The sequence below is a fragment of the Agelaius tricolor genome, unplaced genomic scaffold, assembly GCF_023055355.1.
Source record: "Agelaius tricolor isolate 1412-34295 unplaced genomic scaffold, bAgeTri1.0.p SCAF_5, whole genome shotgun sequence".
NCBI classification, from domain to species: Eukaryota; Metazoa; Chordata; class Aves; order Passeriformes; family Icteridae; genus Agelaius; species Agelaius tricolor.
In genome coordinates this window covers 8,344,633-8,364,746 of record NW_027269265.1, presented here as the reverse complement: position 1 = coordinate 8,364,746, position 20,114 = coordinate 8,344,633, and the positions used below count along the sequence as shown (strand labels likewise).

Here is a 20,114-nt window from a genome sequence, read left to right as displayed (position 1 = left end):
AAATGCTTCAGCAGGCCCTGGGGATGGGACAGGAGTAGATAATCTATTTCCATGGTCTTGGCAAGAACTAAAAGGTAAGAAGGGAAGCTAACAGGAGTCATGGCCAGAAGAGATGAAGTCAGAGAAGATGGCATTTTAGGCAGAACTTGAACGCTACAAAGGTGGCCCAAGGGAAAAGTGGTTTTAAGAGTTTTGTGGGTCCAAGGGCAAACTGGCACAAATACTTTGGAGAGACCAACCACAACTGTTTCTAGAGGACTCTCAGGTTGAAAACAAAGCTAGGCACAATGACAAGCAGTTTTCTACATTCTTGCTCTTAGCCTCCTATGAACATTTTTAAAATTTCCTGAACTCCAGTTCCAGTACAGGTGTGGTTTTGAAGCAAGCATTTCACTTTTTCTGATGGCTGACATTAAAACAAGACAGTGTTAAAATTAATAAAACAATGACACTGTGGAATCTTGCACACCTGCCTGAGCCATTACCATCCATCCCAGGATAATCAAAATTTTGACCAAGCAGTGTTTGGGGAAGAAAAGGAAGTCAGGAGAAACAAAGCACAATTCTAAATCAAATTTATAATTTTATCTTGGATTGAAAACCATGACAGAAGAAGACATAATTGAAAAATCTAATCAAGATTCTCTTTTCTGCAACACTGAAATGTCACATGAAATAGAACAAATGCAGAAATCACCAACCCATGCATGCTATTCAGTCAGGTACCTGTTGCAGTGAATGCAACAAATGCTGTTCAGATAAAAAAGACAAGCTGAGCTAAATCTACTAACTGAGAGATCTTATTATTTAGAATAAAGGTTTAGAAGACTGTAGACTTCTGAAACTTCCCCTGAGGAAAAGGTAATCCAGACAGCCTTTTAATAGTGATTAAGTCAGGTGACACAAAGCAGAACATACTGTCATTCAAGGCAAGACAACAGAAATGCTCAAATACAGCAAGCACTTACTGCACTAGAAGAAGATTGACAAGTGTCAAGTGAAATACAAAGCTTAATGATTTCATAGCAATTTTTCACACAAAAATTCATCAGGGCATTTGTGACAAAAATCCTGGTTTAACTATAAGAAAAAAACTACACCATTTGTTTTGGAGAAGACTGGTAAACCAAGGTTTACACAGAAAAATAACTGAAATAATTTCACAATTCCTCTCCAAACTTTAGCAATTCTATTTACACTAGCCAAAACCAACCCCCTACTGGCTTCCATGTGGCACAGATGAAGGCTAGTGCTATTCCTAATTAACCTTCCTCCACTGAGAAAGTGATTCTGCACTGTCTACGTGTGTCACTGAGCCAAGTGTCACACCAGCCACACATGTTATTCCATACCAGCTGAAGAGTAAGCAAGAAATACTTCCCCCATTAAAAGCTGGGCCTCTCAGCCACTCAGGAACCAGCCTAAGGAACAAAACATCATCTTTATTCTCCATGGAATTAAGGGAAGAATAGAATAGAATAGGAAAGGCAAAGATTAGTTTAGCATGACTGGCACAGAAGCTGTGAAGGCAAGAGCATCTGTGACAGTCTGGAAATAACAGTTAAAATTGTTAGGACTTAAAAGATGAAAGGGCATAAAAAGTAAAAAACACTCACAGACTTGCTACAGGACTTCCCTTACTTGATTGAACCACCCCAAATGCAACACTACTCTCCATAAAACACAACTTAAAATCACACATGGAATCCTTGTCATTACACAAGATCCCAGACAAACCCCTGGAAGAACCAGTCTCTTCAGAGCAAACCAGATTAATTAGCTAGATTTCCAAAAGATGTTTCTAGAGACTCTGCTTGGACCCCTGAAGTACTCCTGATAAATGGAAACAGTAGAAACATCATTTAGCCATTTGGGTGGGCCTCAATATCTTTATGCCTGGGAGATGCTACAGGCTCAGCCCAGGCCTCAGACAACACAAATTTGGAATTTGAGCAGAGATTAGAATCTTTAGTGACCTAAGGAAACACATTTTAGACCAAAGTAAACCGGAGTAGAGAAGCAGGAATTAAGACATCACAGGTCTTCTGGAGCCAAACCTATATGGTAACCAACTGCTGGTAATGTTTTTCATTTGAACTTTTTCACACTCCCCAGTAAGTAAAAAAAATGCCTTTTAAGTTTTTGTTAGTAAGCACATAAGGCCTTCTCCTGCAGGTCTCCAACAAGTCCTGGAAAAAACTTACAGAAACTCAATAGCCTTTGAAAGCTCTGTGAAACTGCTTTTCTCCCAGGTAAAGAAAGGAAGCCCAACTCACCAATTCTGTTCCAACCTCCAACAAAAAACATGGCAAAAGCATCTTGGAGCTGATCCTCAGATCTGCTGGGCAGAAGTCTAGCATCCCATAAAAAGCTTTAGGCATGTGGAAAACAGCCTCAAAAAAGGAGAGCTTGTCCCAGGCCCAGCAGCAATGCTCTGTTTAGACATTGCCACTGGGAAAGAAAAATCAACACCATAGAGAAGAATAACATGTACACAAGGTAAAATCCACCTAAAAACAGTCTTAAACCACCCTGCTCATCACTTAGCTTTGTTTCAAGTAGTTGATAAGAGCTAATGATGAGCACATAATACAAAACAGTTATAGAAGAATCATTAGTCATTCTTCCTAAAGGCACAGCACTCCTCTGCTAATTTACCCAAGATATCTATGTTCACTAAACCTTTGTGTAGTCTGATTAAAAATTCACAAATATTTGGGTATCCTTTGATATGGGTGTTACTGTGCCTGTCCCAGTGAGGTTTCTTAAAAGTTTATTGGAATATAAAATAGCATCAGCAAGATATTCTTCTACACCTTAGAAGAAATTAGAGAGAAGCCAGCCAATCACCAACACTATTTTAAGAGCAATAGGATTAGGTATGGAACACTACAACCATATAAAAGGAAGAGACAACATCCTAGTAGCCTACTTGATAACTGTCAAACAAATACCACAGTTTGTATTCTTCCTCTCAAACAGGAGAGCCTAGTTAACATCCCCCAGTTGCATTTCTCTTTTTGAGAGTTCTAAAGCAAAAGCAGCAGAAAGGAAAATGAAATTAACTCCATGTGCATCAATCCTGAAAACATATTTGAACCTTAAATAACAGCCTTCCATTCTATTCAGGGAGAACAGAAGGTGTTGATTTTTGAGATTAGAAATGAAATTAAATCAGAAATTACATGCAGCACCAGAGTGGCAATTCCAGTAGATGTTTGCTAGTATCCAGTTTTAGTGGACCAAAAAAAAAAAAAATCAGAATCCACTGGTTTAGATAGAGGATCACAGGGTTAAGTATCAACACACATTTTGCCCAATCATTATGTTACAGAAAATAATCCAGCTACATCTTAAGATACTTTCATGACTTCACAGCTACTATGCTTCAGTCCTTTCCACCACAGCTGGAGCTGGCACTGGGAGTTTCCAGAAATCCACCCAGTTAATCCAATAGCAAAGAACAGAAGAAAGTATTGATGAAATTAGGGAACAAAGAAAAAAAGACTTTTAGATAAAGAGACACGTACAAGAACAGTACCAGGCAGACACTTGGGGACCATCTGAACATCACTCTATTAGATTTAAGAGGAAGCTTTCAGCCTTGCTACCACCTTTGAACTGTTTCAGACAAACTTGATATTAACCAAGTATCCACGTCCTACTCTTTTCCTAAAGTTTTGGAAGAAGTCCAAGATAAATTAAGCCCATTATACACACACTTTCTTGTTGCATTAATGAAAGCATAGCTAGATTGTCTCTTTTGAAGTGTATGTAACAACCATGAAGACCCATTAATGGTTAGTGCAAGACTTGTTTTATGCTAATATTTAGAATTCAAAGATGAACTAGTAATTAATACTGCTCTTCCCCTCCCCTCTGCACTCCATGTGGCATGGATATTAGTGTCCTCTGGGCACTTGAAGCCATGCATCATTATAATTTCAACTTGAAGTCAAGAGGGAATTAAACTAACTATGTAATAACATACTTTAATTATTGTTCTAAACACAGAACACCTGCATGCACTCTTTTGTATTGGAAATATGCATACTAAGAAGGTAAGCAAATATATAAAAAAACCAGATATGCCCCCAAGTTCTATGTATGCAAAGACCCCAGGAAGACAGAGTAATGTTTTAATCTTAACCCTTTTAAATAATGTCAGCTGCTAATAGCACTGCAATCTTTCCCTTCGTTTTTGAAAAAGCAAATGCCCACAAAACCAATTCCAGCTAATGAGCTCTGGATGCCTTGCCTTTGGAAGAGGAGAGGCCCACACTCAACCGCTGTTCCCAAGGGAGCAGAGATTGTGGCACTGTTTTTCTAAGTCCTCCTCAATTCCCTCATCAGTCCTACCCAACTGAGTCACCTCCAGAGCTCCTTGGGCAGCAGCAGCCACAGCTGAAAGGGGACATGAAACAAAGACTCCACCGGCCACAGTGATGGCTGTGAGCTGGTGGCTCAAACCCTCATGCAACTCTAAACAAAATCCATTCTCTTCCTCCCATGGCTTTGGTTCTGAGCACAGGTATCACCACAAACCTTCTCAACAATAAGAAACACAAATATTGTGGTTCTGTTTGTCTCTGTTTTATTGCTACATTGAGTCACACAACAGCTTCAGTCAATTTGAACTTCACATTTCCACAAGAGGCTTACCAAACAGTGTAGAACTGCTCATGGCTAGGAACAGAATTGTCATTAATGCAAAAGAAAGGGACAACACACCCAAGCTGTCCTTCATTTCAGCCCCCAGCAAAACACCAGCTCAGACGTTTTCAACTTCTGCACATGCTAAAGAGGCTGCCAGGGAAGCAATCAGAAATAAAACACCTTATTTTAGTTCTCTGTAAATTTACAAGAATAAGTTGAGCAGAAAAATAAGAGTCACCATTCCAAGAATGGGTGCAAGTTCTTTCATGTAGATCAACACACACAAGGAACTTGAATGAAGGATTAAACAGGGATTATGCACACAGTTAAATATACAAGGTAGAGCCAGAGGTTAGCTGTGAAAAAAACTAAGTTCATAAACACATCCCTGAAACAAATGCTTCAATAATATCTCAGCAGCAGGACTGAATCTTCTGAACAGTCCTTTGTGGCTACAGTAAATCTTTATCACATTTGCAGCACCAACCACTATACTGGATTTAATTATTATTAAAAATTAATTGCTTACAGCAGCAAAGAAACACAGCATAAAATAGCATATGTAGCCCATCATTCCAAGCTATTTGAATATACAACAACCAAGACATGATTAATCCCAACAAAGCAGCATCAGAACTTCAATATCCAATCATCTCTTCCAGATTCATGTAAACTGGAGGGGATCTGATATAGCTTTATGCTATTATAAATCAGACAAAAACCACAAATGGGAACACCTTTGGAAGGAAAACTTTGTAACAATGATAGAAAAGTACATGAAGCAGCCTTTGAAAATAAGCACAGGCCCTACAAATTTACTCTAAGCATGTAAATTCAGAACACTTGTCTATTTTTTCCCCTTCTCCCACTAACATGGATCTAGAAGCTATGAAAGGGAGATTATGTCAGCAAGTCTTCAAATTTATTTCATTGCTGACCCCCAGTTGCTCCTCTGGTGGGTAACAATGTTATAGCTTTCCTCATAAGCATGAGTATCAATAGAGAACACAACAAAGCCATGGAAAGTAGGCCAACATTAAAAAAAGTCACAGTAATTTTTTAAGTCCAAAGCTGGAGCCATAAATCAAAAATATGTCCCAGTGACTACTTTACAGTTTCAGCACTTCATTTGCCACTGACTCCCTGCTGTTTCAACTTTCTCCACATTCCTTGGCAAGCTGAAGATTCACTGAGTACCAAATCTTTAAAATCCATCCTAATGGCTTAGGGACAAACAAATTATCACTGGTAGCAAGCTGCCACAAGCCAAGACTATCTTTCCAGCCAAAGCTTATTTTGTTTACCTTACATTTGCAGTGATCTGGGAGTAGATACGAGCAGCTTGAGAAGCTCTGGTGATACACAATAGTTTGTACTTCTGCCTGAGCCTGTGACAATTAACATTCTGACAGCCCTCAGTCCAAGTCCAGGACACACAGTCTTAGATAAAGGGAATCTGAATTCTAGAAATTAACCTCTGAAGAATTGCCACCAGCTGGGTTTGGGCAACCACTTTACCTTCACCTCTTCCAGAACAAGAGATTTGTGGTTTATAGCTTGGTCATTTCCCCACAACCCTGAAGTTATCACAGCTGAACAGCAAACATCAGAAGGCACTGCAGGAGCACTAAATATCTGACAGCCAACACCTTACACGTCTGTGCAAGTCCAAACACTTCATTTTCCCCACTTCCTTCCCTTCCTCACTTTCTGACAGGAGAAAGCACCAATATGTGTGGATGAATCATGGAAAAATACTGTTCTACAAAGGTACCCAACAGCCAAACACAACACTAAAATATTCTGGGCCTATATATAAACATATGATTTCAACAACAGTTTATAACCAACACAGGGGTGCTATCAGGTCATTGTGGTGCACAAAAACCAGTCACACTGAGGGGCAGCACATGGATATACCTGCCCTTAACAGTCTAAGTAAGCATGGTCTGACTTTTAGACTTTGCTGATTACATGTGCCCAGTTACAGTAAAAATTCCATGCTGTGATACAAGGAAAATCATGACATTGTACCATAAGAGAGTCAGAACTGTCAAAATCACCACTATTAAAAAAAAAAAAAAAGAAGAAAGGAACAGCAGCTAAAACTACTAAGCAGTAGCACAGGTTACCAGACAAGTGCTGTTAAAATTGTCCTCAGTCAGTAGGAAGAACACTAAATAGTATCAAAAATTGCACACTCTAAAAAGCTTCTACTCCAGTAAATTAACTGAAGATCAATAATTAAGCTATTTAAATATTTCTCAACTTACTGCTTAAAGCATATGTCAATCAAGTCTTCCAAGTATGAACAAGTTCCCTAATTAGATCTTAAGTTCTCCAGCTGGAATCCAGGACCTATTACATTAAAAGTGTAGATTCTGTCTCTGCAAAGTAGACTGTTGAACTTTGCAATGCTATAAACAGCATCATACATATTCAGGAAAAAGAAAAAAAAGCAAGAAAAAAAGGAAAGAACCCTATTTGATGCTTTAGTTAACTGTTAGCTCATACAATAATTCTCTCCAAGTTGCATGAAGGGGTAAGAATATTTTTCTACCTACCATAGGATACTGCACCAGTATTAAGATTCACTAAGAGTCTGAAAATGTAAAATTTATCCAGTTTGAACATTATATGCTTAAAGTTATTTAAGATGATATGTTCACAGTACTAGAAAGTACTGGAGAGACTAGAGACACAGTGGACTATGTGGAACTAGAAGAAGCACTATAACAATAATAATCAAATTGTAACATACTAAACAAAGCCCACCAGAGCACATCCTGCTGGGAGCAAGATATATATAATCAGGACTTTCAAGTCCAAAGCAGGATGTAAACAGATTGCAGTTTGTGTACTAATACTCCAGCCTTATCTCAGATTTAAAAATTTAAACCCAACCAAAAAAAAAAAAAAAAACCAACTTCAGAGAATGAGCACCTGTGCATCTGTCCTAGGGGCATATAATTGGTGACTCAAGGACTATTAGGCTGTTTCTTAGCAACCTCTGCAAGCTCTAATCAAGTAAGACTAAGATTGTCATTTAGCCTTGAAATGCCTTGTCCCTTCCATCTAATGTAGCTTTATACTGAGAAGCTAACAGTCATTGCAACCACAGATAAAATCCAGGCTTACTACATGATTCAGAGTTGTTGTTATCAGAAGATCCTCATGTTAAATATGTTTTTTACACTTTATTTAGCATCTGAAACAGTCATAATAAATATTTCATTTTTCTCCTTTATATACAAATTAAATGCTAGCTACAACTATGAAGAAAACCCTTAGGAATGGTTTAACAAATGAGCGTAAGGTATAGTTCAACTCTTAAACAACACTTTATTACTGTAAATCATTCCCCAAATATAATAACAGGAAAACTGGTTAATATTAAAAACAGTGGTAGTGACATTTCAGGTAAATAGCAAGCATTTCTCTCAGAGCTAAACAGTATTTAAGTCTTTGGTGATACTGAAATGTGTCTACTATGTTGCATATACACTGGACTTCTAAAATTAACCTTCAAGCAGAGTCTGGCCATCAGACCAGGAAAAAAATTAAAAAAAAAAGCAAAAGCATTGGAGTAATCAAAAAATAAACTCATCTGTTCAGTCCTAGTCTAGCATTGCTGCTTGTCTGCAGTACCAATGGGCACATGACAGACTGCTGAAGACAGCACTCAATCATTTATACAGACTATTTTTTCCTGTACAGCAAGCAAAGGCACCAAAGACTGGTTACATCAGGGATGGGCACCCCTCCCTGACTCGAGGTGATCTACACCAGAGCCATCACAGCACTGTCCCCAGTTGTGTCCCTCCCAACAGGTCTGCTCAGGTGCACAGAGGGGAAGGAGCAGCTCCCAGGGGGCCCCACCAGGGGCAGGAGGTCAGTGGTGTCTAACACGAACAGGCAGAGATGCTCTCACCAACCCACACTGGTTCATTCCCCAGCCCTGGGAGCAGGGCCAGGGTGGGGAGGTCAGGCTACACCTCCTGCTCCTGTGAACAGCTCCAAAGCACTGAATGGGCACAGCAATGCCTCCAGCAGTCACCTCTGACCGGAGATTGACCCGTTTTAGACACCCACTGACCAGAGCCAGAGCAGATTTCTAGCAAAAAGCCCATCAGAGGTTTAGCACAGTGCAGGAGAGGGAGGGAATGGTGGAATTACTGCCAAGGAACAGCAGCAACTCTCCTTCAGGTAAGCAAATGAATAAGCATCAAGGAGTGAGAAGCACTGGCAGTATATCCTTATTCCTAACTCCTTGAAGCAGCCTCTCTCCTTCCCATGCTCTCAAGCTCCGTCCAGATGAGAGAATTACTGAGCTAGGACTGCAGAGGAACAAGGGAGAGCAAATGGGTGTGCTGGGAGAAAAGGCAGGGTCACTTTCTGATGATGTCTCCTCTACAGGTTGAGCAGCTCCGATAGAGAGCAGGCAACAAGCAGGGCCCACAGAGAGTTGACAAAACATTGGGCCTGTTTTCAGAAGAGCAGGGAGGGAAGCTTTCTGGCACACAGTAACCTAAAGCTTCTGCAGATGACTAAGTATCCAATGTGATCATAGCTGCTTTATGAACTTAGGGTAGTTTTTAAAGTACACCCATAGCATGTATTTCAGAGCCAACACAAAGCAACACCTAGAGGAAAAACAAGCAAAGGAGTCAGACTATACAAAAAAAGATGAATTCCACTCATCTCACCTACATGAAATGACTCAAAGACATTACGCAACAGAGCTGGCCACAGGGGACAAAAGTAATTTTCAAAGTTAAAAAACAAAATTATTTACCTTACACATCTGTCTCAAATCCCCCTTCATACAAATAAAGCTTTGTGACAGAAATACATATTAACAAATATACTAAAAATTCACGAGACCATTTCTGGCATTTTCTAAATTCAGAAAACATAGTTGTTCCACAGTATTAATTGTTTGACAAAAGCTTAATTTTTTGCAGCTTTTGTACTGAAAAACAGCAAACCTGCAATAGTTCCCAAAGCAAGCTGCATTTGCAAAAGAAATACAAGCAGTGGCCTCAAACACTGAGGGCAGCTTCTGCCACACAGAGCCTCTCAACATCTACACTCACACTTGAGCCTCACAGGATCACTCAAAACACCTAAAATACAGGGGGAACACAGTCTAATTAGGCCAAATATCACAGGTCTGATGTAACATAAACCAATTATAATTTCACCCCAACTACGTTCAAGATAAACCCAACTGTTTAAAGGATAAAGCTACAACTGGTCATGTCTCTAGCAAACCTTTCCTATGCAGATTTTTTTAAATTGAGAAAACAGCATTTGGAACATCTTCAAACAGCCCAGACACAAAGCCTGTACTGCACTGCAGTGAATCAAACATGCTCTGCTTCTACCTCACATCCTCTCGTGTAAGAGTAATCCTGACTACTTTAATACCTATTCCATTTTCAGTCAAAGATTTAATGCCCACACCAGCTGTGTGGCTAGGAGTGTAGCATTTCACAGATAGGCTGCCTGAAGCACCTTCTGGAATAAAGATTAGAAAGCTGACAAGAGGTGTACAAGCACACTGTCAGTGGCTGCGAGGTGAGGGACTCCGTCTGCAAGTTTTGACTTCAGCCTCAGTGTTTCCAATAAATAAGCACATGTTTATTTAAGGAAACTTTCAAGGAGTATAAATAGAAGTGTTCTTTACTATCTGACCATCTCTGTGACATTCAAAAAACCCCCAGAATTTCAAGGTATAAAGTTTAAATAGTTAGCAGAACACTGTCCTTTGAGGCATATTTATTTCAAAGACATAAGAAATTCTAGATTTAGTGACATGAATGCATGAAAGATTAAGAGTGCAAAGAGCACTTCTGCTTAAAATTAGAAGACAGATTTCCTATAGTTACATGAAACTTAAGTCTTTAGACCTTCTATTCTGGGCAAGCTGCAAATAGTTGCTGGCACACACAGCATGCCAATAATAAATCCCTTTTTCAAAGAGTGGTTCTGAAGTGGTCACCATTAAGGCCTTGGTTCTTTTTTAGAGGTGACACCTGCAGCTGCTATTGAAATCAACCAGAGTTGTCACTTCCCAGCATTGCTGAAGTCACTCTCTAAAACATCATCTCATTATCTTCTTTTAAGAAAGAGCAAAACAAAACCTGAAAACTACCTTTTGCATTTGTGTCACTTGAGACCACAGGGATATCATTTTTATAATAAACCATTTCCTCAACCTTTTGTTTCTGATCAAAAAGGCTTCAAGGCAAATGCAGTACTGAGCAGGTGAAAGCATATAAATTCCATGATCTACCTCCCCAAAAGTGAGGAAACATGGATCCATGTTTTCTGATTCACAGTGTATTTGCTCATGATTTGCAACAACCAGGGAAGGCTTTATGAGCACAAGGACTGCAGGTGTTTTGGCAAAATATGAAATATTTTGGTGTGGCAGTTCCACAGGAGGCCCAGAGTCTGCTGACAAGCCCACCAGGCAGAGGTAGGAAGCATGCACCAAGTTTGGGGAGGGAAAGTCAAAGCAAAGCCTTCCACCTGGGGAAAAAAGGCTACTGGTAAAAAAGACATTAAACATTTACATAGCTCATGAATATACAGCTACCAACTAGATTATTTTTTCCATCCTGATTTCCTGAGCTAACCAGGTGTGATGCATGTACATCACAGCCCATCACAACCAGGTGAATTTCACATTTGCTTGCTTTGCTTTCACATTTCACACTTGCTCTCACTTCTTACTCCCTGCCCTCAGGTCTTGCTTGGAACTGTGCTTTTGCAAGCAGTTTCCTAAAGAAGGAGTCTTAATGGAGCAAAGAACAACTAATTACAGGTAAAGCTTGCAGTGTGTCTCTCCTGATTGTAATCTTTTTCACAAGAAAAAACATACCTACTGTTCCTCTGGTACAGCTATGCACAAGTTTTTCCAGTGCTAAATGGCCTAACTTTAACCTGCCTAATTTAAGCATATCTGTCCCGATGGGTTGTCATCCAAGATGACAGGATGCATGTTTACTCTATCAGGGAGCAGAGAGTAATCTAATCCAGGATATTTTCATTACAAAGCCTCAAGATCCTGATCAGAGAGCACTGATGGCTGTGTTGAGACAGGAGGTAGACCAACTGTGGGTCTACCAGCCAAACAAAAATAGACAATAGCATTTCCTACAGCCAGGCTATCTGGTTCCCTAGAGGCACCAAGGATCCCAGATAATGAGCTTGAAGGCTAGATGTCTTAACCACCTTCATCTCTCAAATTAAAAACACTGGGAGAGCTTGATGCAGAGTCCTACAGTTAACCAGACAACATGAGAAAGTGCCAGGCAGAATGCTGTACCCATTAAGCAATAAAAGCTGCAAGGTCAAGTATTCCTGCTCAGGTTTTGGCAGGGGAAGGGGCAGGTTGCTTTCTAAGAAATTTAACATTTACTGCTGCAGCCAAGCTATCCTCTCAACAGCTTTACATATTTGATAGTTCACACTCCTGTGTATGTTTTAGATCAAGACTGAATCCCTCCAGGTATTTGGATAAGATCTACACATGGACTGCACACAGATGAAACTCACAGCCTGGACTTTAAAATTGACAATTTTTTATCTACCTGAGAGTTAACATTACTTCAGAAGGTTACAGAGTGGTGCTACTGTCACACTCTAAATAGGAAGAAACACTAAGTGCCTAAAAAATTAAAAAAATCAATTAGTTGCCTAATCCTAGCAGGGAAGGCACCCTTTATCCAAGCAATTTGCTGCCTGAACCTCTACCATCTCTCCTTCAGATTGGTTACAGAGTCCTAGCTAAGCACCAAGGAAAAGGAGAGGTGAAAATGCTTGTTTCTGCTTATCTCCAAGACCCTGAACACTGAAGTGGACCTGGGGAGCTCAGAGTATACAGTGCCCATGGGTGTGCTGTCAGTCACAGCAGGATCTCAAAAACAGAGGGGCTGAGAGGAGCCAATGATGCATACTGCAACACATGATTTCAGCATCCTCAACTAGTCAGAACAATTCCTCTATATGACTAATTAACTGAAGTCATGGATGCCATACCAACATTTACGGTACAGGAAAAACTCTGAATTCCCTGAGGGAAAGAAAAGGGTGGAGGGAGAAACCACACACAACTCCATTTCATGGCATCTTGCAAAGGAGTACAAGAAATGGTTCCACATAACCCATCCCACAGAACAACCAACTTTAAAACATCATCTTCAGAAGCAACCTTCAATTAACCCCAAATCTAAAATTCTGCCAATGGCTACTGATAAATATTAATGTGTCAGGTATTTGTGAAGCTTCAGTGTCTGAACAAACAGCTTTGTACTAGGGGAAAAAAAAAATACTCAAGACTAACATGCCTAAACTGTAACTGATCAGAATCAACTTCAAAGCTACTTGAATTCTTCTGTCTTCTTTGTTTTAAAGTCACACATAAATTTTAATTGCATCATTTGTTTGTTAACAATCACAAACAAGCATTAAGCTTCAAGTTTTACAGCAGGAGGCAAAGAAAAAAATGTGAGGTAGGTGGGTGAAGAAGACAGCTGTATTGTTCTAGCTGTTCCTCATCCTCTCCCACTGCCAGATTTCTGTGGATGATGTATCCCAAGGTAGCAATTTTAAGAACTTTCTGGCAGTATCCCAAGCTCCCTCTTGCAAATCAGAGATCAGACTAATGATATTAAAAAAAAAAAAAGGACAGGAAATAGGAATAAGCTGGATAACTGACACTGTTTCAAACACTGGAAGTCGCTGAACTCTGGTACTGCAACTTTATAGAAGAGACAGTTGTCCAAACTGAAAGATTTTACCTCATGAAATTAAAAAGGAAAAACAGTAAAACAAAACAAATCACTCTTCAAGAAATTACTTGCTTTACAGCTACTGCTAGCTTGGGACACTGTAGTATCACACATACTTTAAGAAAATCCCTCCCACCCTGAGCAATTTATACAATACTGCATTACAGTATTATAACTCTAAGTGAGGGAGTTACCATTCAGGTGAGGTTCACCAAAAACTCTGCAAATACTCATGTTGGTTTTCCTTACCATGGAGTTTAAAAATTCAAGCTAGAGCTCCTGAAATAAATCCTCTTTCTCACTGCCAACACCAAAGCAAATTTGTTTCATAAGTGAAGGACACAATTTCCAATGCTCTTTACTCTTGCTCCTTCCCATCATATTAAAGAAACAGTAACTTAATTACTGTTGTACAGCAAAAATAAAATTCATAGGAAAAGACTATGCCCATATTGTTGTTTCTCAGTTGCAAACTTGAATAGAGAAAGAATATTATTTGAGAGTAATTTAGAAATTACCCCAGGGAGTTGAAACCTAACCCAGGAACTCAATCTACTTCAAAACCCCCTCGTGATAAACCAGCACTACAATTAAGCCTCTCCTTGCAAAGCCTACACAGCTTATGACAAAGATGCTGTATTCCCCATCAAGAGACTGAACACAGAGCTCAAGATCTAACTACAACATACAGGAGGGACTTCTTTCCATAGGTGTATCCACAGACTGTTGTAAGTAAAACTACTCCACAGCTTATTTTTAGAACCCAGGGTGGGCTGGGAGAGTATTCAGTAAACCGTCCAAAAATCAGCTAACCACCCACTAGACTGCAGTGGCACTGTTTAAGTAAATTACAGCCCACTCTGCAACAGCTGCAGGGGAAAAAAATGGTGGAAAAAAGAAATACCCTGAGTATTTCAATTCCCTCTAAATGCTGGAGCCAACAGTACAAGAAACAGCAGCAGACAGGGCAGTGTGGGCTGGGGACACTGAGTTAATTCACCTGCAAGAGGCAGGTCAAACAGGCCTTACTTGGGACTGGGTGAGCACAGGACAATATCCGGCAGCTGCAAGGTAAGAATGTGCTTATTCCAACAGAGAAAAATTCAAAGAAGGCTGGGCTTAGGGACCTGCAGTGCAAGAATTATCAAACTCTCCTTGTGTTTCAAGTAGCAATACTAGAAACTGGCAAAATAAAAGCGTGAGTTAAATTACCTTTACTTCCTCGTGCAGATAACATACAAAGTTTGAGGTGCTAACGTTACTGAAATCGCCTGCTGAAGAGTTTACGATTTCATCAAGTCTGTATTAAACGGCCAATAAAGAGGAGAAAGAATCCTAATTTTCTCTTTGATCTTATAACTTAAGAACACAGTTCTAAATGCCCTGGGTTTATGGTATAGACTATACCCATTAACAGGAACATTTCCAAGTTCAAGAGGGCACAGGACCAACAAAGGCCATCAAAACACCCCAACCTGGCAACCAGAACTTAAATGCCTCTGCATGGAAAAATTTATCAGTTCTACCTTCTTTATTTTTGAACATTTAACTGCAGCAAACTCAGTCAGTCCTAAAATTGCAGAGCATGAGCATCAGAGGTTGGAGGGTCCCTGGTAGCACAGAAAATGAAATGATTTATGTAGACTGGCTTCCTTTAGCTTGAAATGCAAATGAAGCGTTTTTGTCCCTAACCATTCCTAGCAGGCATTCTTTAAGTAAGTGAGATCCCGCCAGCTACAGTCTGAGAGGTCAGCAAGGGCCATTTCATCTGTTAGTCACCGGGTGCCAAACGCAACCCGCAGGTACCGAGGCTTCCGATACGCATCTCCCCACCGAGCCGGGGCACTGCACCATCCCCATTCCTCAGCGCCTCGCAACTTGCCAGCTTCCACCCCGTGGCCCACTTGGACGGGCTGAGGGCAACAGCTGTGAAACTCCCTGCAGGATCCTACCTGCCTGCAGCCGGGCAGGGAGCCCAGCCTTCCCTGCCTCCCTCCCTGCGGCCGCTCCCAGCGCCGGGCGCTGTCCGCACCCAGCTCCCCCAAAAGCAGGAGGATGCACGCAGGCTCCAAGGACAACACCAGCACTGCCTGCAGCCCCCTGATGCCCCATCCCCTAAAGGCGTTCAAAGCCAGGCTGGACGGGGCTTTGAGCACCCCGGGCTAGCGGAAGCTGTCCCTGCGCACGGCAGCGGGGCTGGAACGAGACGGTCCCGGAGGTCCCTTCCGACCCGCACCGGCCGGCCCCCTAAGGTCCCTTCCAGCCCACACTGTTCGGTGCCTCAGGTCCCCTGCAGCCCGCATCGTTCTGCGTGCGGCGCACGAGGCGGCGCGGCCTGAGGGGACAGCGCGCTGCTGCGGGGGCGACACGCTGAAAGCCCCGGGCCGCGGAGCGGAAGGCAGGGCGGAGCGGGGGCGGCCGCGGGGTCCCGCACAGGCGGGCACACCGAGCCCCTCAGGCACAGCGCCGGAGTCGGGGTTCGAGGCGGGCTCGGCCCGGGCGGTGCCGGGGCCGCGGGCCCGGCCCAGGTGCGGGGGCCCCGCCCCGCGCAGGTGCTGGGACCCCCCGGCGCGCGCCCCGCCCCCGCCCCGCGCGCTGCGCCCGCCGCCAGCGCCCCCTGCCGGCGCAGCCCCGCACCGAGCCCAGCGCGCCGCGGCCGCGCCGTCGGGCTCCGATGCGGGCGGGGACGCGGGGGCTCTCCCCGTTATTGTGATTTTCCTGCCTCCAGCCTCTCTGGGCCCGGCCACCACAGGACGCGGCTCTTCCCGCAGCCAGCCCGGAGCTCCCGCAGCGCCCACCGCCCGCGGTGGCTCCCGCCGCGCAGCCGCCCCCGCTCCCCGCGCCGCCGGCCGTGCCCCGCAGCCCCGGGAAGCGGCGGCCGCGCCCAAGGCAGCGCCCCGGCAGCTGGCCCCGCTCAATAACGGGGGAGCGGGAGCGGCACCGACGGGAGCGGACGCGGGGGAACGCCACACAAAAAAGGGCTGGTAACGAGAGCACGATTAAAAACCTACCGGCCACGCGAACTGGAAGGGAATAACAATCCTGCCCGTCTCGGGAGTTCTGCCTTGGTGGGAGTATTTGTTGCTGTTCAAATAGAAAATATTTCCACCGAGAACGGGGGTAGATCCGAATCCATAGTTGCAGGGTCCGACCGGGGTGATCTTGGCCTGATATTCCTTGAGGCAGACTTTCACGTAAGTGTCGCACTCGTCCCGAGAGCAGTCCAGGTTCTCGGGGCTTTTCATGCCATCGCAGCATTCCCCATTGAACAACTCGCCGTTTACATTCCGCACCGAGTTAAGCTGCAGCTCGAAATAGCCCGTGGACCGGGACACCTAAAAATAAAAACCGAAGAGGAGACAGCCTCGTTACTACCGCGGCCGGGGGCAGCGCCAGCAGCGCGGTGCTGCGGGTCCCCGGCTCCCCACGACAACTTTCGCCGGCTGCGGGTTTAACCCCGCCGCGGCAATATACATACGCGTACATATATATACATACACGCACACAGCACTATAGGCATAAACACAAATAAGAAACGAGCAAGGTGCAAAGGGAGCAGGGAGAAGGCAGCCGCGGCGCCCCGCGGCCGGAGCGCAGCCCCCCGCGCCCCGTCCCTACCTGCACGCAGGAGGCGAGGAGCAGCGCCAGGCCGAGCGCGGCGGCGCGGGGGACCCGGCTCGGCCAGCCGGCGCCCCGCATGCCTCCTGCTCCCGCTGCTGCTCCGCGCCGCCGCCTCAGAGGAGCCCGCCGAGCCCACCGGCCACGGACCGGCGGCCGCTCGCGGCATGGGCGGTGGGGGAGCCGCCCGCAGCGCGCCGGGGGGCGCAGGGCATGGGCTGCCGGCGGGGCCGCCCGGAGCGCTCCGCCGCCGCTCCCCTCCCGCGGGCTCCGCTCGCCCTCTGTGCGCCTCGGCTCCGCGGACACCCAACAAGTAGGTGCCGGAGTGACAGCTTCATTACCCATTCGCCGCCGCGGCCGCCGCCTTCATATTAATGAGGGGGACGGCCCGGCCCCGCGGCCGGCGGGTGGGGCCAGCACCGCTCCCGCCGCGGCTCTTAAAGGGCGGCGGGCGGCTCTCGCTCCGCCCTGCACTGACCGCAGCGGGGTCCGCCAGGTGCTGGAGGGGGACGAGAGATGCGGGACACCCGCGGGTGGGGGGTGGACACGCAGCCCACGGTGTTGGAGGAATAGCCACGGGATGCGTAGAGGAGGAGTAGGGTGGGTATGCCTCTGCTTGTGAGGGAGCAGGCGATGTGTGCGCCCACGTTCGTGTAGAACTGCCCAGGGAGTGTGTAGAAAGCCATGGAAGAGCACATACAGTCAGGGAATGCTTGGGGTGGGAGTACCCCAATAACGCAGTAATTGGTACTTCTGTGCAGGAGTGCCTGGGGGGGAATTGCCTACAGCTGTGCGGGAGTGCTCAGGGTGGGATCACCGACAGCTCTAAAGCAGTGCTCAAGTCGAGATCACCTACAGCTGTAGAAGGGTGCCCGGGGGAGATCACCTACAGCTGTGCAGGGGTGCTCAGGGGAGATCACCTACAGCTGTGCAGGAGCAGTGTGCACTCATGGACGACGGCAATGGTTGGCTGTGCCTCCAGGGATGTAGGTGCATGGTATGTGCAGATGTAGCCATGGAGGAGAACAGAGCATGGGATCATCCATGCCAGTGAAAGAACACGCACGGTGTGTGCAGCCGCAGCTGTGGAGGAGTGTGTGCGGCGGACACACCCACCCGTGGATCCAGAGGAACACTGGGGCTGGCGACACCCACCGCCCCAGAGGAGCGTGTGGGGTGCACGCACCCACAGCTGTGTAGAACCGCATATGGCTGTGGCACAGCGCACGGGGTGTGCGCACCCATCCTCGTGGGGAGGCACAAAGGGTGTGTGAACCCACAGCCCCGCAGGAGCTCGCACGGGAGGGCTTGCAGAGTGACATGTGCGGCGCACAGAACAGATGGCCAAATGCTGGATCATGTCCTCCTCCAGTGGTGGCTCAAGCAGTATGAGGGTAACTGCGAGGAGATTTCTCCTTTAGTTTAAGCACCCTGTGATTTTGATCCCCGCTGACAACTATGAAAGCTATACATACAAACAACTGCATGCTATGGATACAGTATCAAAGCCCTGCAGATCTGCATTTAGGACCTAAGTTTTCCTACTGTTCCTCTCCCCGTTTAACTCTTTCGTTCTGATCATCCACTGGAGTGGACAATTGGAGAACAAACAGCTCAGAAATCAAAGGGCTGTCAAGTTGCCCGTGCAGAAAAGCTTTCAGAGAGCCTCCCCCTGCCTTTTCAGCGCCCCACTGCCCCCATCCCTCCAGCAGCCAGCCGGCACGCTGCTCCTCTGCTATTCATGGCCAGCGTGCAGCTGCAGCTACTCTCCTAGGCTGACACAGCAGCAGCTGCTATGTGTGTGCCAGCTGGCTAGCCGCTCTCCAAAATCCTCTTGTCTGCCCCACTCCCCTTGCTTTCCTGCTTCCCCACCTACAGACCTGCTTCTCCTTCCCCACCACGTCTCCCACTTGGCGACAATCTGCTCCAGTTTCCTATCTTCCCCACTGACCTGAGCCTACCCCTCTGCTGTCCTGGTTCACCTTACTTGCTCTCTAGGAAGCATCCCTTACTTTCCCCCTCATCCCTCTGGAGCTCAAACAGGAGCTCTCTGAAGTGGAGAGGTGAATATTGCTTTTAATTATTTTGTGTCCTCTCTTTGAAACTGTGCCTCCCAAGATAACTGCATTCAAGCATTTTTTTGGTTAAGATAACCTCTGGGATAACCACCTTTAGAAGGCGGCGGGGGAAAGTGGGGAGAGCTGAGGGAGGATTGTTATGCTGGGTTGAAGTCTCCTATTAAAGTTGCTGCATTTTGTTAATCAGAAACTCCACCAAGCCATGTTCTTTGCCCAGCTGAGCTGCTCGCTGGCTTCCAAATGGACGGGCAAATGCTTTTTAGTTTTTTAATTACTCTTTCTGGTGGCTGAAAAGGAGGAGTTTCTTAGATGAGCTTTCTGCCTAAAGATTATTTTGTGGTGGATGGCAGCCAAAATATTTTGCAAGACAGGTATTTTGTTTGCATGTATCATGATAAACAAACATAAAACCTCACAATCTACCTTCAGCACTATGTGGTCAATATGCCTGTGGAGGAAGACATATATTTTTATCACCAAGCTAAGCAAATGTAATACAGAAGAAAGATGATCCAGTAGTTACAGCATATGCTCAGTCTCTACAGAGCCAAGCTCGGTTACCTGCTGTATCACAGAATTTCTTTGTTACCTTGAGCACACTGTGTGCTCTTTTTTTTTGCTTTGGTTTTGCCTTTGTAAATATTCCACAGTACTCAGAAACTCTGGTGCCATTTTAAAATTCCTTTTCTCACTGTAACCTGACTTCACAGGAGCAGAGAGGGAAGGTGCAGCTATTTCCGGCCATTCTCTCTGCTTGGGGAAATTTTCATTTTATTCTTCTTGGTGCTGCAGCCCCGTTTTCAGCCTGAACTCCTTAGTTCTCTTGCTGTGGCTATTATTTTTTGAGTGCTGTGGAATTTCACTCTATTCTCCTTCAGGTATGGAAAGCGGTTTCATTGCAGTTATGTAAAGATAGTGATGGTTTTCAGGTAATGCAGCAAGAATATTTCTTAGCAAATGA

At 44.9% G+C, this 20,114-nt stretch overlaps 1 protein-coding gene across 1 annotated transcript in view; it reads right to left on the bottom strand.

The window, feature by feature from the left end:
- The window catches only part of JAG2 (jagged canonical Notch ligand 2), a 68,737-nt gene extending 51,265 nt beyond the window's left edge, over positions 1-17,472 (bottom strand). The window contains exons 1-2 of the mRNA XM_071426285.1: positions 17,076-17,472; positions 16,469-16,792 (exon numbers count right to left, since the gene is read on the bottom strand). Coding sequence (XP_071282386.1) covers positions 16,469-16,792; positions 17,076-17,420 — 669 coding nt within the window. The 5' untranslated portion in view covers positions 17,421-17,472. The remainder of the gene's footprint in view (positions 1-16,468; positions 16,793-17,075) is intronic.
- Positions 17,473-20,114: the final 2,642 nt, after the last annotated feature.